Raw genomic sequence first — 15,950 nt, 5'->3', positions numbered from 1 at the left:
CAGGGATGGCATCGTGGGGTCGTGGCCTGCCCGGCTGTTGCCTCCCATGCCATCTCCGAAGAGAAGTGGGAGGCGCCCGAGGACGTACAGCACCGCAGTTGTGGGTCTTGATTGTCTTCAGAGGCTAATGTAAGGCCAAGGAAGGCTTGTTGAGGACATGGAGTGGCTACGTGGCTCTGGGTGGATGGTGGTGGCAGATGTAGGGAGTGAGGGTTTGGGGTCAGGGTGTGGACAGAGTCTGGGGACTGTTTATTCTCAGTGTAAATGGTTGGCAATGAACATGCCTCACAGTGAAAATGAAGTTCAGGGATTGGGGTTCAGAGTTAAACCAGGGTAGACATCTGACGTGCTGTAGAGCGTAACACCTGTGTGTTCCTGCCTGGGCAGGCCCCATTTCTTTTGAAAGGTCCCTTGGTGGTGGAAGGGCTCAGGACACCCGTGCTTTCTAGCTGCTGCCGGTCACAGCCCCATTTCTGTGGGCACAGGCCTTGCTCTCTGCCCTGCTGTGGGCACCTTGGACCCTGGGGTGCTGTGAGTGGATGCCTATCTGTAAGGGATCCCAGCACTTGGGTTTGCCTTTGGAGACCTGTGGCAGCTGGTGCCCACAGCAGGGCAGAGAGCAAGGGATGGCCTGCAGCTAAGGGTGGATCTTGAACCAAGGAGGCCCCCAAGGGTGGCAGCCCTGTCACACCTGCCCCTCTTCTGCAGGTGTGTCAGCCCAGTCCTTCCTCCACTGCTTCACATTGGCCAGTGCTGCCTTCAACCTGCAGGTGGCCACCCCTGGAGTAAGTGTAGCCCTGCCCTCAATGGATACTTGGGGTCCCCACTTCTTCGGAGTTGAGGCCAGGAGGGTGCTGTCCCTCTCTGGGAGGAGCAGGAAGCCTGCTATGGCCCTAATAGAGCTGGCTTGGGGTAAGGGTTCTGCACCTAGACCTGACAACATCCTGAGGTATTGGTCCCCATCCCTGGGCTCTGGCTGGACTGGTGTGAGGGAGGGCTTTTCAGTGTGGTCTGTGCTTTTGCACAGCTTCAAGTGGGAGTGAGAGTCAGTCTGGTGGGAGTAACAGACATCTCCCATGGAAGGGATTCGGGACCTTCGGGGGTAGACACTCACCCTGAGGACATAGTGTGTGCTTGACCTGTTTATTTCAGAAGCGTGGGTTGGATGCAGAGCCTTGCACATGCTAGGCTAGTCCCATGCTGCTGAGGCAAATCCCTAGCCCATTTTACACCTTTTAAAGTCACCTCCAAGGTGGGTGGGAGAGTGCTTGCCATTTTCCTAAATTGGGACCCCATCAGTGACCCCAGTGCTTACTCTTGGCCTTTGGGCTCTCCCCTACAGGGAAAGGCCATGGACTTTGTGGACGTGTCTGAGAGCAGTGCACGCTGGGTTCAAGACTTCCGCCTCAAGGCCTATGCCAGCCCTGCCAAGCTGGAGTCTATTGATGGTGAGCCAGAACACATTCCTGCTGGGCAGCATGTTCCTTTCTCAGTGAGACAGCTGAGACCATGAAGCATCAGGGCTGTAGACGGGCTTGGGATCTCAGAGCATGTCCCCATTGTTCCCCTGCAGCCACCCTGGGGCTTGCCATGAAACTGTGACTGTCCGAGGCAGCCTTGGTTCATACTCTGGGCCTTGGAGTTCTTGAGCTCCTCTAAGGGAGGAGTGGGTCAGCTGTCTGTGGGATCTATGTGGGGTTGGGGACATCTGACTTGTTGGGGGGGTTACCCTAGCTGTGCCCTTGGGACTAACTAGTGTCCTCCTGGCCTGTGGTCTGCCCTCAGGTGCCCGCTACCATGCTCTTCTGATCCCCAGCTGTCCTGGTGCCCTGGCTGACCTGGCCAACAGTGGGTCCCTGGCCCGCATCCTGCAGCACTTCCGGTCTGAGAGCAGTAGGTCACAAGAACTAAGGGATAGGCTGGCAGTGTGGAGTGGGATTGGGTGGCAGGTTCAGGTTCAGAGCTGGGCATGCCCGGTCATTTCCCTAGCCAGTTGGACCTGTGTAGAGAGTTGCATGATCTTGCCTGGCTAGTGGACAAGTGTGTGTGCCACTTACACAAGCATGCAACCCCCAGATATGCAGTGTGCTCCTCTATCCCTGGCTCTTGAGGACACTAGTGGCTGTTCCCTCCTGGGGCCCTATGTGAGTGAGTTGGTTGCTGGCAGGCCTCTGTTGTGAGGAGGAGGACACCCAGACAGCACCCTTTGTTGGGGAGAATGGTCTCTCCGGGCCTGGACAGCTAGCACCCTCATCTGTGAGAACTCATGCATGCCAGGCAGCCTTGGAAAAATGCCAGCGACCCTGCTGCAAGCGTGGCGTACTACCTGGTGTGCTTGTCCCACTCACTGGCACAGGGCCTCCTCTCTGCACCAGGATGATCTGCAGATGGAGGCAGCACTAGGTGTCTCCCTCAGTGCATATCAGCCCCAAACCTGGAGTGACCTGGGCCCTAAGCAAACCCCTGGCGCTGTAGTCCATCTGGGGAGGTGGGTGTGAGCGGCTGGGCTGGCGACTCAGGCCTCACTTGGGCCTCGTCAATGCTTTCAGAGCCCATCTGCGCCATTGGCCACGGTGTCGCTGCTCTGTGCTGTGCCACAAGCGAGGGCAGATCCTGGGTGTTCCACGGATATAGCCTGACAGGGGTGAGTGTCTCTCGGTGGGCCAGCATCTGCAGTCGGATTCTCACGGCACTGCGAGCCTGCCAGGCACACATGAGCAAAGTCATTACCCACTGAGGGGCTCAGCCTGGGCCACCAGCCCATCTGTCACCCAGGAAGGCAGGTCTTCCACCATCAGGGTGCCCGTGGGGAGGACAGCTGGCTTTGCCTTGTCCCTGCCTGCCCCAGGGTCACCCTCTATCCTGACCCACCCTCATCTCCACTGTGAGAGTGAGGCTCCTGCTTTGATGGCCCCATCTGTCCCTCAGGGCTGGTCTTGGGGACAGGGGAGGGCCCTGCAGGGGCAGAGCTGCTGGGAGGGATCGCCGGGCTCAGGCCCCCACCTCCACAGCCCTCCGTGTATGAGCTTGTCAGGGCCCCTGGCTTCGCCCGGCTGCCGCTGGTCGTGGAGGACTTCGTGAAGGACTCGGGTGCTGGCTTCAGTGGTAAGCCTGGCACACCCCTAAATGCCCAGTCTGGTTGCTCAGTGGGCGGAAGTGGGTCTGGGGACAACAGTGCTGAGGCCCGTGGTCTCCACCCTCCAGCCAGCGAGCCTGATGCCGTGCATGTTGTGCTGGACCGCCACCTGGTCACCGGGCAGAATGCCAACTCCACTGTCGCTGCTGTACAGAACTTGCTGTTCCTCTGTGGCAGCCGGTGAGGCTTGGGAGACCCGGGCTGGAGCTGCCCTGTGACCACTCCTCTGTGCACTGCTGAGCCTTGACCATGTGTCCATCCTGCAGGAAATAAGTCACCAGTGGACACTGCCCCTTATGATGTGGCCCAGTGTCCTCAGAGGCAGCTAGACTCACTGGCTCCAAGGATTCTATTGTTCCCCACCTGACAAAGGGCCCTCGGTGGGGCCGTGTCCTGGACTTGTGTGGGAATCAGCCCAAGGGTTGTGTCTGCTTTCTGGAGAGCACATGCCTTCCTGGCCCCTTGGCTCCCAGCTGTCTCCTGTGGTGTCTTAGCGATGACCCTGAGTGCTGGTGGCCAGTGAGTCCTGAGAATTCTTGCATTCATTCGTGGAGCAAAAGCAACTGGGTGTCCAAAATTGATGCCCTCACTCCTTAGTCCTTGCCCCGTGGGAGGCTCAGGACATCTCCCCTTCCCCGGGTGAACAGGGTTTGATCCAGCTGCAGCCCCACACTCCTGCTGTGGGAGGAGAGGTCCTTGCTGAGGCCAGGATGGGGCAGGGGCCCTTAGTGGATACAGTGACGTCACTGCAGCCCTGCACCATCAAGAGAATCGCCCCATGAGGTTCTTAGAAGAGCAGGTCCTGCAATACCCAGAGCTTGGCTCCCCTTGTAGAAGCAACAGGCTGGCTTGGCTCCTGGTATCAGGAGATCAGGAGGCTGGGTCCTGGCTTCCTAGCCTTGGTAGGGGCAACGCCACAGAGTGGCTGTTCTCTGGACACAGCTCACTTGCTCTTCCCTGAGCAGCTGTTGGCTGAGTCATTCTCCCCAGAAGCTCAGCCCCCCATTGGAGTCCCCTTTCCTCTTGAGTCCATACTCAGCTTGACTGGTTCTGCCACAGCTATCCCCAGGCACAGGGTTGGCTCCTCATGACAGACTGAGTGGGAGGCCCACACTTTAGAGGATCAGGAAATTCAGGGCCCTGTGGAGGCAGCAGCAAGGCAACCCCCCCACCCCCCACTGCTCCCTCTACCTGGCAGTGTCCTTGGCTGCTCCCAGCAGGACAGACAGTTGTAGGCCTGTGCCACCCAGTACACTCATGTCACATGCACATCATGACAAAATTTGAGAAACCCGAGTCATGTCCTGTATTCGTCCAGGCAGTGGTGACAGACTGCACGTCTCATAAAGCAGAGAAGAGCATTTCCTGTGGTTCTGAAGGCTGTCGGGCTGGGGCAGCAGGTCTGTTTGGTGAGGGCTTGCTGGCTAGTGGCTGCTCTTCATGGTGGCAGGGTTGGGAGCTTGTTGGGGCTGCTCCTTAAAGGTCCTAACCCCACTCATAGGGGCCCCACTCTGGCCTGATCAAAGACCCTCTGGCGCCAGGGTCACCAACCTGCTGGAGTTCTGAGGGTCACACTGAGACTATGGCCCGCAATTCAAACAGTGACATCTGCTGAGCACTTGTTCAGGCTGCTTGAGCCCCACCTTCCAGATACAGTGCTGGTTCTCCAGAGGCTGGGAGTCAGCAGGAAGGGAAAGGGACAACCTCCAGGAACATGGCAGTGGCCAAGTGGGTACCTCCATGGTCTAGGTTGTGTTTACAGTCAGAGCCTACATCACTATGGAAGTGGTCCGCACATCCACGTGGCAGAATTACAAGGGGCACATTGCCTTCCCTATGATTGGCATCGAGGTACCCTTAGTATTTTTAGTGTCAAACAGGAAGGAAGTTGATGCATAATTCCCAAGGCTGGAATGTGGTGCTGTGACAGGAGGCAGTCACCAAGCACTTTCTGCGCCTTATATAAAATATCCAGGAAACCAACCAGAGAGGTCACTGCTGGCTGTGGGGTGATAGCAACAAGAAGCTGGCAATACAGTGGGAGACTCACACTTGTGAACTCTGTGCACATACAAGTGCATGACCTGGCCCACTGCTGGGCTGCCAGAGAGCCCATGGTCCTATTGGTGGCCCTGTGTGGTGCTGACGCCCCCCTAGGTCTTAGTCCTTGCCTGCTCTTTTGCCCTAAGCTGCCTCCTGTGGTACTGTGGGCAGTGTATGTTTTTGCAGACAGCCAGGGTCCTGGGCACAGAACAGGTTGTGGTGTGATTTGGACAGGGCTCTTCCCCTGTGCCTGACCCCATCAAGTGCCAGCTCGAGGCCCTCACTAGCCACAGCCTGCTGGGCCTGTGCCCTCCTTGATCTCAGACCCCCATGCGCCACTCTCCTCGCAGCCTGGCCTAAATCTAATATCCTGACCTGGCCCTTAAGCGTCACCAGGTTCCAGGTGTCCCTGTAAGGTTTCAAAGCTGGCTGCAGTCTGCTGTGCCATTCCAAGTGGTGCTAGTGCTTCCTGCGGAAACCTACCTGTCAAGCCTTGGCTAGGGACAGCAGCCAGGAAGCTGGAGAGCCCCACTAGCAACCTCAGGGGCCTGACAGCCCTGATGCATGGCTGTCACCCCCAGGGCAGTCAGAGTCCCACCTTCAAAGCCGGGACCTGGTTGCTAGGTGATGAGCACTTTATAGTTTACCAAGCTCTGGGCTCCACCCAGCCAGGAACTCTAAAGTCCACCTGGCTCCAGGGCTCTTGGCCCCAACTCCCACTTCCCAGCCCATGTCACAGCCAATAGTGGAAACTGGGAGGCAAGGGTGCTGAGACGGCAAAATGAAGCACATAGGAAAAGCAACTGCTTTAATGCGTTAGGCAGTTTTACATAAAACCAGAAGCCTGTGATCCACCCCCGTCCTGAATGCTGACGACTGCGATCCCAGTCTTGCACAGCTGGACTCCAGTCACAGGCAGCACAGGCCTGGGGTCCTTGCGCTCTGATGCATGCTACTTCCCGTTCTCTGCACTGAACATTTTCTCCTGGAAAGGAGCAGAGTGAGCTGTGCCCTCAAGGAGCAGGCCCAGGGCACCCAGCAAGCCCCCTCTGCCCCGTGACTTGGAGACCGTGTGCGCTAAGGCCACCGCATGGAACTCACAGTCAGCATCCGCTCCAGCTTCACAGCGTCGGCAGCAAACTTCCGGATTCCCTCAGACAGCTTCTCCACAGCCATCTGGTCCTCATTGTGCAGCCAGCGGAAGGACTTCTCATCCAGGTGTATCTTCTCCAGGTCACTTGCCTGGGCTGTGGGGACACACCATGCCTACCCTGGTCCGATCAACCCTTGGTCCCCAGAGGGAGTGGGACTTCGCCAGGGCCCTGAGTGAATGCACAGGAAGGCCAGGCCCTCCCACAAGCTCAACCACATCCTGAGCTGCACCCACGTTCAGGGGGCCCACAGCCACGGGGCAGAGCAGTGGCAACAGCTGGGCCCAGGTCTCACCTGCCTTGGCCGAGAGCATGGGCACCAGCTTGCTGCTGTCCTTGAGCAGCTCACCCAGGAGCTTGGGCGAGATGGTGAGAAAGTCGCAGCCTGCCAAAGCCTTGATCTCACCCGTGTTGCGGAAGGAAGCACCCATGACAATGGTCTTATAACCAAATTTCTTGTAGTAGTTGTAGATTTTGGTGACACTCTTGACTCCTGGAAGAGACCATGCAGTATCCCAGGGGGCCCTAGCCACCCCCCGCAACTCTCACTTGTGAACTTAAGAGGGCTGCTTACCAGGGTCCTCTAGAGGCTCATAGGCTTTCTTGTCTGTGTTTGCCACATGCCAGTCCAGGATGCGCCCCACGAAGGGGGAGATGAGTGTCACACCTGCTTCAGCACAGGCCACCGCCTGGGCGAAGGAGAAGAGCAGTGTCATGTTGCAGTGGATACCGTGCTGCTGCTCCAGCTCCCTGTGGACAGAGGGGGGCGAGTGCACTACGCTCCAGGGTGCCGCATGGAGCCGGTGTGACCTGCTGGGCACAGGCCTGCTGTGATAGGGAGAGCCTGGAGTACTGTGCAGGGCTAGGATGCTTCCTCCATCACCCACGCCACCACAGGCTGCGGGCAGGCAGGTGCCGCCGAGGGTCTGTGTGCCTGTGCCTGTCCAGGCACCCCCAGTCCATCACCACACAAAGCAGAGCAGGGCTCCCAGCCTGGGGTCACCATGCCATTTCTGACCACGGTGGGGACCACAGCCCAGCGCACATCCTGTCCAAAGAGGATGTCCTCAGGTGCAGCCTGGGACAAGCTCGTTCTCCAGGGGCCTGCTTCAGAGGTGCTCCACCAGGTGGCCACACTGGGAATCCAAAGGTGGCTGTCAGCCTGTAGCCCTCCTCCAACCACACAATCAGCAACTGCATTCACACAATTTACACAGTAGAAACTCAAACATGGGCCAGCCAAATAGCTCAGTGGATTAAGCGCAGGGGCTGGGGTTTGATCCACGGCTTGTCTGCTGGCCCCACCCCAGGGGCACACTGAGACAGCAATTGAGACTAGGCGTGGTGGCGCACGCCTGTAATTCCAGCTCTTAGGAGGCTGTAAACAGGCGGATCACTAGTGTCTGATCTAGTAGTGAGACCCTGAACACCCTGTAGACCCTCCCATAAAACACATGCAAAAAAACTCACACGCACATCCGCACAGGGCACATACAGAACTCCTCAGAGGCCTGTTGCCAACTGTAGACTCATGGGCAAGCACCAGATACTTGGCTGTCCTGCCTCTCCTACCTTGTTTGTTTGACTGATTTGGTAAAGGGTCTCATGCAGTGTGGACTCCTAGTGACCCTCTTGTATCTGCCTCCCTGGCACTGGGAGTACAGGTGTGCGCCACCACGCCCGGCCAACTGTGGTTTGCTTTCTGTACACCAGGCAATCCAAGACAGGAGGCTTCCGGGCCAGGCGAAGGCACACAGCTGGGTGGGCCCAGGTGAATACAGGCCTGGCTCAGTACCCAGCCCCAGCCCAACAGCTCCCACAGGCAGAGCTGCTTACCTTCCAGCCTGGATACCCTCCCAGGTGGACGACAGCTTTATGAGTATTCTGTCCTTGCCAATTCCAGCCTCCTTGTACAGTTCGATGAGGCGCCTGGCGCGGACCACCATGGCGTCCTTATCAAAGGAGAGTCTGATGAAGCAAGCAGACCACACATCCTGTGTCACCAGCCAGAAGCAGGTGCCTGGAGCCCTGGGCTGAGTGGAACATGAAGTGCAGTTCTGGTATCTTGGTGTAGAACCCTCAGCAGGGAGCTCCCTGCCACAAAAGTGTCCACAGGACCTATGGAGCAAACCTTGTCCTCTTGAACTGTCCTAGTCCCCAGGGACAGAAACGGAAGAGAGTGGCCCAGCAGCACACACACACACCCTACCCCACCCCACCCCCGCCATTCCTACCTTGCATCTACTTCCGTGGATACACGGCCTGGAATCTTCTTCAGTATTTCTGCTCCAAACAACACGAAAAGTTTATCAATAGCATTTTTAATCTGGTCCTCTTGTGACCTGAAATTCAAAGGAAAAAACAAGATTAGGAGTTTGTGAGATTACACAAGAGCTGACCAAACAGTAGAATTCCTTGACAAATCCCCCTCCCCTTTTTTTTTCCTTTTTAAATGTAAAAATATTTAATTCTAAAAACATTGTTTTGCTGGGCATGGTAGCACATGCTTATAAGTAATCCCAGCACTATGGGAGACAGAAGCAGGAAGGTCCACAGTTTGGACTTAGCCTGGGCAATTTACTGAGACCCTATCTCAACATTAAAAGAATTTGTGTATAGGCCTGGGAATGTAGCTCAACGCAAAAGCCTTGGATTCAATCCTAGTACCAGTGGGAAAAATGGACAAAACCATTATTTACCATGTGAATTGTACCTCAATGAAACCTGACCTGCAAAGTCTCCTCTGCACTTCTCTTGGGCTGCCTGGGCAAACCCTGGGTGTAAGGCCGCTGCTGATGCACAGGGGACAGTCTAAAGGAGTGCACCAGTCCACGCAAGGTGACATTTCACAGTGTCCCGCACTGCGTGTAATGTCCGGCAGATGGAGCAGAGCCGGCATCTGCTCCCACAGCAGTTCTGGGGAACTAGGCAGGGTTTTTTTTTTTTTTTCCTCCAAATGCCTTTAGGGCAGGTTTGGCTCGCTTGAGTTGTGTGGATCGAACCACAGCAACCTGAGCCTGACTGCTTTGTTGAAGCAGCCACTTAAAGAACTGAGCTAAGGGGGGCTGGTGAGATGGCTCAGTGGTCTAAAGCACCTACTTAGAACAAGCTTAGCAAGCACAGGGACCGCGGTTCAATCCCCCAGCACCACACGCCAGCCAGCCCCGCCCCCTGGTGGGCTGAGCTGGCCACACACACACACACACACAAATAAAAATAAATAAAAAAGTTTAAAGGGGAATCTTTAAAAAAAAAATCTGGGGTACTAAGAAGGAGAGGGAGACCCCATGTGCACAGGTCCAGGAGACCTGGCCAAAAGTCAGGAAAACCTACTCCTGCCAAGAGCCACAGTGCCTGTGAGCACCGGAAGGGAAACACAGACTTATGGAAACCAAAGCTAGGTCTGTGGCTACCTGGATGAGAGCAGGACCAGTGCAGACAGCCCCTGGGACAACTCTGTGAGCAGTACGTGCTGGCACACATGTGGTGGCAGAAGCAGGGCCACACTCATCTGCTAAAATAATAAACAGCAGCCAGAAGGTAGAGCAGCATGCAAGAGCCATAAATCTGACCAGAGGGAGTCCAGGGTGCTGCCAGCGCCCCCGACACACTGGGTACAGGCTACTCATGCAGAGTTCACTCCGTAAGCCAATGAGAGGCTGGACATGGTGGCACACACCTGTGATCCCAGTACTCAGGCTAAAGCAGAAGAATCACCATGAGTCCAGGCCAGCCTGAACTACACAGCAAGTCCATGTCAACTAACAAACCAATGAAAACCAGGCATGGCGGCTTATAATCCCAGTCACTTAGGAGGCTGTGGCAAGAGGATTACAAACTGGAGGCCACTAAGTTAGCAAGACCCTATCTCAGTCAACCAGGTTGGGACTCACACCATGGAGAGGTAAACCTAAAATCTCAGCACTAAGGAGGCTGAGCAGGAAGATCACAAGTTCAAAGCTTAGGTTTGACATAGCAAGATCTTATCTCAAAAACTGAAAATAAAAATGTGCTAAGGAATAGCTCAGTAGTATGGCAGCCCTGGCTTTAACCTTCAGTAGTACAAATGAAAAAGACAAGGTAGGGAGGACAAGAGGCCAAGGACACCAGTGTAGCCTACTGGCCCCAGCCACACTCACCCGCCCAGCTTCTTCCCATAGGTGACAGCCTCCTCCACCAATGCTTGGTAGGTGGGCATCTGTGCTGCAGCCAGGATCAGGGATGGGTTGGTGGTGGCGTCCTGGGGCTTGTACTCATCAATAGCTAAGGAGATAATGTTTGAAAGCAGGAACGTCAGTGGGGCTTTGAACTCACTTTATAGCATCATTTTATACAAGGAAACACTATTTTGAGCAAATCACCACTGAGCACACTCTCCTCATTTGGAAATACAGTAGTTACAGACCCAAAGTAGTTGCAAAATGAGTTCATGAGCCCTTTGCCCAGTTTTCCCAGTGATGGCCAAACCAAGCTGGCACTGGCATGAGTCATGCCACAGGCAGACCTGGCAGTTTCCAGCCTGCACTGGGTGGGTGGGTGGACTCCGCAGCTTAGATTTGTGTGACCACAACGTCAGGACAGAGAGATCCCAGGGCTATCCCACCCTGAACCCAGCAGGCCCCCTGTGGCAGACCCAAGCAAGACCCAGGGACACTGCCCCAAGCACTCCAAGGGAGGAGGCAGCAAGCCTAGAGCCCCACACAGCAGAGGGCAGCCCATGAAGAACGTGTGTCCTGTGTTTCAGTGGGCAGTAGATGGCGCACTGGCTCCAAACCAGTGACAATACAGGAGGCTAGCAGTAACAAATACTGTACTGCACTCTAGTACTAACAGTTGAACCCAGGGATTTCACACTGAGCTATATCTATGTATGCATTTTATTTGAGACATAGTCTCACTAGGTGGCTAAATTACCTAAATTGGACTCGAACTGAGTATTTTCCGGCCTCAGCCTCCCAGAAAGATTTTTATGTATTTAGTACAGGATCTACAGAGTCTCACTACACAGATCGGACTCATGGTGGTCCTCCTGTTTTCAGGCTCCCAAACTCTGGAATTACAAGGCATGCAACACCACACCCAGTTTCGATCGCTCACATGCCACGGGGGTGGGGCCAGCACAGCATGCTGGGGATTGAACCCTGGTCCCTGCATCTGCCTAAGCAAGCACTTTAATCCGCTGAGCTATGTGGTCAGCTCTTAATATTGTCTCTTTTAACACATCTGTCCTTTTCTTAGGAATCCAAGCCAACAATAGGGTTTAACAGACACACAATCCAATGGTGTATATGTGGGAGGAGCAAAGGGCTCATCTTGTCAGCAGACAAAGTCATTATTTGACAAATCAGTCTTTATTTTAAGTGGTACTAAAGATCGGACCCAGCACCTTTCCACTGGGCTCCATCCACAGGCCTTGACTCTGTTTTGAGACAGTCTTGCAAACTGGCTAAATTGCCTATACAGAGCTCCTTGGGATCTTCCTGCCTCAGCCTCCCAAAGTGCTGGGATTACAGGCAGTGCACCACCAGCCCAACTCAACAGATTAGTATTTTCAAAGGATTCTTTAATGAAAAGATTATGGTGATAGAGAACAGAATACTGATTGTCAAGGAGCAGGGTGGGATAGCTCTGGGAGCACAGTGGGATCTCTCTGTCCTGATGTTGTGGTCACACAAATCTAAGTTAGAAACAGCTTCAGTGACCCCTACCTACTCACCTAGTGCAGACCTGGAAACTGCCAGGTCTGCCTGTGGTATGGTTCATGCAAGTGCCAGCTTCTTGGTTTGGCCATCACTGGGGAAACTGGGCAAAAGGTTCATGAACTCATTTTGCAACTTCTTTGGGTCTATAACTACTATATTTCCAAATAAAATGAGGAGAAAATGCATGCTCACTGATGATTTGCTCAAAACAGTGTTTCCTTATATAAAATGATGCCTGGATAACATCAAACTGCTTTCACCACAACTAAAAGCAAAACCTGAGGCCTAGGAATACAGCTCAAGGATGGAGCTAGTGTTTAGCATGTATACTACCTGGGGCTCCACAGATAGAAATCAGAGTCCAGGGACTCTCAGACTTCATGCAAAAGGAGGGAAACAAATTGTTCTGGCAAGAGGCAAACAGTTTTGATTCTATTTTCAGGGACCTGTAACCCACAGAATAAAGAACCTAAATCAATCACAGCACCTGTAATCCTAGCACTCCAGAGGCTGAGGCAGGAGGATCACTGCCAGTTTAAGGCCAGCCTGGGCTATAAAGTGAGTTCAAGGGCAGCCTGAAATACAAAGCCAAGAGACCTTGTCTCAAAAAAACAGGACTTTATCACAAAATACCAATCTCAAACTGGCTGCACTGTTTACAATAACACACTTACACATTTATCCTATCAGCAGATTTTTTTTTCCTCTATGTTCCCAAGGGTGAACAAATGTATTTTTGGCTCTTTTTTTTTTTGAGACAGGGTCTTATGTAGTTCAGGTTGCCTTGAAATTACTACATACCTAGCTGGTGGGTGGGTGGAGGATCACTCATGGTGATCCTCCTGCCTCAGCCTCTTGAGTGCTGGAATTACAGGCATGCACCATGTCCAGCTACAAATATACTCTCCCCTCCCCCAGGGATCGAACTTGAGACCTTGTGCTTGCGGGGTAGGCGCTTAGACTGCCGAGCTATCTCCCCAGCCCCTACAAATATATTTTTAATAAAGTCATTAACATTCATTTTAGAAAGCCAGCACTTGGTTTAGTGCCCTCTCAATAGAACAGCATTCCAGGTCCTGATCTGGAAAATGGCCTTAAGAAAATCCAGCCACAGATTCCACACTGCCAGAAAATTTAACAAGAGGTTTGGTTCTGCTGAGGGTAAGCCAGCAGGCCCACCAATGCAACCAAGGCTGTGGCTACTGGGCTGCAGAGTACTTCCTTCTCACAAAAATGGTTTTCTGAGACACAGCCCCTCAGCAGGGGAAGGAGCTTACTGCTCTCGGTCAGGAACTCCTGTCAGAAGGGTCTGACGGCACACTGCTAGATCCCAAGCCAATCACTGACTCCATCTTGTGTGTCGAGGCAGCCAAATATGCCTAATCACGCCCCATGGCTCTGCTAGCTAAACAATGGGTTTACTAAGTTATCAGGAGGAATTAAAGCCTGTTTCTCAAGTCGCCAAAAGAGGAAGCACTTTTGTAACCGAACACTCCCATCTGCAGGCATTTTTCGCTTTTTTGGGGGGGTGGGTACTGGGGATTGAACTCAGGACCCTGGCTTGCCAGGCAAGCCCTTACTCCACTGAGCTATCTCCCCAGCCCCATTTTGCGCTTTTTCTGAAAGTCTTATTGCACTTCAGATCAGACACCTAAGGACCAACAGTGCAATCCTTTATGCTTTTGTCTTCCAAAGTTTTCCACTAGCCCAGGAAATTCTGAATTCTAACAGATGACTTTTTGGTCCGCCTTGGGTCGGCCCCACCCACACACAGCAGCTGGGCAGGGTCTGGGGCCAGGCCGGGCACCTTCCACAGGCGGCCAGCAACTGTCCACGCTGGGAGGCTCGCGCAACAGGCTCCGAGGCAGGCGTCCCGCCCCCGCCCGCCCTGCCCCTGCGTCCGCCCTGCCCCTGCGCCCGCGCCTTCAGAGGCCAGCGCGAACTCGGGCGCGACTGCACCGGCCCTCACGAGCCTTCCTACATCTCCAGCCGGGCCGAGCGAGCGCGACAGACCTCACGCAGCGTTCGGCAAAGGCCAGCACGGCCCGCGGGAGAGGCTCCCGACCCGCGTCCACCAACCACTGTCGACCGCCAGCCCGCGGCCGACCCGGCCCGGCGCCCCGGAGCCTCGCCTCAGGCACCGCCTCCTGGTCGCGACCCGGAACCGGGGGCGCCGCGAGGGAGAGGGCGCAAGCGCCGTGGGGCCGCCCGCCGCCCCTCACCGTGGAAGTCGCCCGTGTCAGCCACCACTGTGGTGAACTGCTTGAGCTGATCCAGTGCGGACTCCATTCTCTGCCGCTTTACTGGGGAGCCCGACATGGCGAGACGCAGACGACAGCGGCAACAGGAGCGCGGGGGCCCAGAATGCCTCGCGCGGCCGGGCCAATCGGAGCGGCGGCAAACAAAACCCTGCCCCGGAGACTCGCCCGCTTCGGAACAGGCCCCGCCCCTGGAGACGAGGCCCCGCCCCTGGAGACGAGGCCCCGCCCCTGGAGAAAGAGCCCCAAGGGGGCCGCCGGGCGAGGAGCTGTTCCCAGGATTCTAGGCGGCAGAGTCCGGCTGGTTGGCATGGAGGTCCGGGTCTGCGAGGCCACACGCCCCTGGCACCGCCTCCTAACGGTCACCTCGTACAGCACACTCTATCTTGACTCATGGATGAACAGCGCCTGTGACCCAGCCCTCTCCAGAGTCTTATCCCGTCCCACTGACAGCCGTGCTAAACTGGTGTAGGCGGTGGATGAAAGGCAGCAGCACCCTGGGAACGCGTCACATCTCTCTTTCTTGCCCTTCCTGGCCACCAAGTTCTGTGTGCGGTCTGTTTGGGGTTGAGGTCACCTATCACTAGTAAAAAGGCAAGAACAATTCAGAAACAACATCTGTTTAGTGTCCAGTATTATGTGTCCGTGAATGTGGTGGCATGCACCTCTCATCCCAGCACTTGGGAGGCTGAGCCAGGAGAATCTCCAGGTGTTCAAGCCCAACCTGGGCTACATAGTGAGTTTAAGGCCAGAATGAACTACAGAGTGAAACCTTGTCTCAAAACAACAACAAAAAGTGACAGGGGCTGGGGAGATGGCTCAGTAGAATAAGCACTCGCCTGGCAAGCGCAAGGGTCTGAGTTCAATCCCCGGTTCCACCAAAAAAAAAAAAAAAAAAAAAAAAAGTGACAGATTGGGGCCGGGTAGATGGCTCTGTGGAATAAGCGCTTCCCTGGCAAGTGCAAGGTGGATTAAAGAACCTGCTTAGGCAGATGCAGGGATCCCCACTTGCCGGCCCTGCCCCCGGGGCATGCTGAGACTAGACTGAACTGGGCCCTGTAATCCCAGCGCTTGGAAGGCTGAAGTCACTACAAGTCTGATCTGTGTAGTGAGACCCTGAGACCCCGTACTAAATACATTAAAAAATAAATAAATAAATAAAAAGTGACAGACACAGAAAAATGCCCACAGGATTGAGGAAAAGTTCACACAGCAGGCCAGGTGTTGCAACCAGAGGGTGTGTAGAGCAGAGAAAGGTGGCCCGGCAAGAAGAGGGAAACAAGAAGCTGCAGGGCAAGAGTTGAGAAACCAGGCAGAGGAACCAAACCGACTATGTCGAAATATCCGACACCTACAGTGGAGGTCACCCTGTCCTCCAAGAGCCTGAGGCATACGGAAACCCAAGAGTACCTAACCCTGGCCTGCGTCCAGCATCATTCATACTGTGGCTTTGATCCCTGCCCAGAGGCTTTTGACAAGGTGACACCTCCCCTAAAAGTTTTATTTTTGTTTGTTTGTTTGGCAGAAACTGGGATTGAACTCAGGCCCTTGTGCTTGCCAGGCAAGCGCTTATTCTACCGAGCCATCTCCCCAGCCCTCAGAAGTTTTATTTTTTTTAAATTTGTGAAACCATATTTCTTTTCTTTTTCTTTTTTCTTTT

The 15,950-nt window shown here is 54.6% G+C and overlaps 2 protein-coding genes across 3 annotated transcripts; one reads left to right on the top strand and one right to left on the bottom strand.

The window, feature by feature from the left end:
* The first annotated feature begins 708 nt into the window (after nucleotides 1–708).
* Gatd1 (glutamine amidotransferase like class 1 domain containing 1) lies at nucleotides 709–3,708 on the top strand. Of its 2 annotated transcripts, XM_023722740.1 has the most exons (7): nucleotides 709–785; nucleotides 1,343–1,448; nucleotides 1,786–1,893; nucleotides 2,550–2,644; nucleotides 3,012–3,105; nucleotides 3,205–3,316; nucleotides 3,403–3,708. In XM_023722740.1, exons 2-7 carry the CDS (start codon nucleotides 1,352–1,354, stop codon nucleotides 3,407–3,409), a joined length of 513 nt encoding a protein of 170 aa, XP_023578508.1. In that variant the 5' UTR covers nucleotides 709–785; nucleotides 1,343–1,351; the 3' UTR covers nucleotides 3,410–3,708. The 2 variants fall into 2 exon arrangements, with proteins under 2 accessions (XP_023578508.1, XP_023578509.1); XM_023722741.1 differs by having other exon boundaries at nucleotides 3,205–3,708.
* Nucleotides 3,709–5,966: 2,258 nt separating this feature from the next.
* On the bottom strand, nucleotides 5,967–14,410 carry Taldo1 (transaldolase 1). Its single transcript, XM_004637952.3, has 8 exons — nucleotides 14,255–14,410; nucleotides 10,470–10,593; nucleotides 8,565–8,672; nucleotides 8,167–8,298; nucleotides 6,905–7,080; nucleotides 6,626–6,823; nucleotides 6,281–6,426; nucleotides 5,967–6,164 (listed from the first exon to the last, which is right to left on the bottom strand). Exons 1-8 carry the CDS (start codon nucleotides 14,349–14,351, stop codon nucleotides 6,132–6,134), a joined length of 1,014 nt encoding a protein of 337 aa, XP_004638009.1. The 5' UTR covers nucleotides 14,352–14,410; the 3' UTR covers nucleotides 5,967–6,131.
* Nucleotides 14,411–15,950: the final 1,540 nt, after the last annotated feature.

Source organism: Octodon degus, unplaced genomic scaffold (genome assembly GCF_000260255.1).
Source record: "Octodon degus isolate 3935 unplaced genomic scaffold, OctDeg1.0 scaffold00093, whole genome shotgun sequence".
In the NCBI taxonomy this organism is placed as follows: Eukaryota; Metazoa; Chordata; class Mammalia; order Rodentia; family Octodontidae; genus Octodon; species Octodon degus.
The sequence above is the reverse complement of the archived record's forward strand: the minus strand, read 5'-3'. Positions and strand labels throughout refer to the sequence as shown.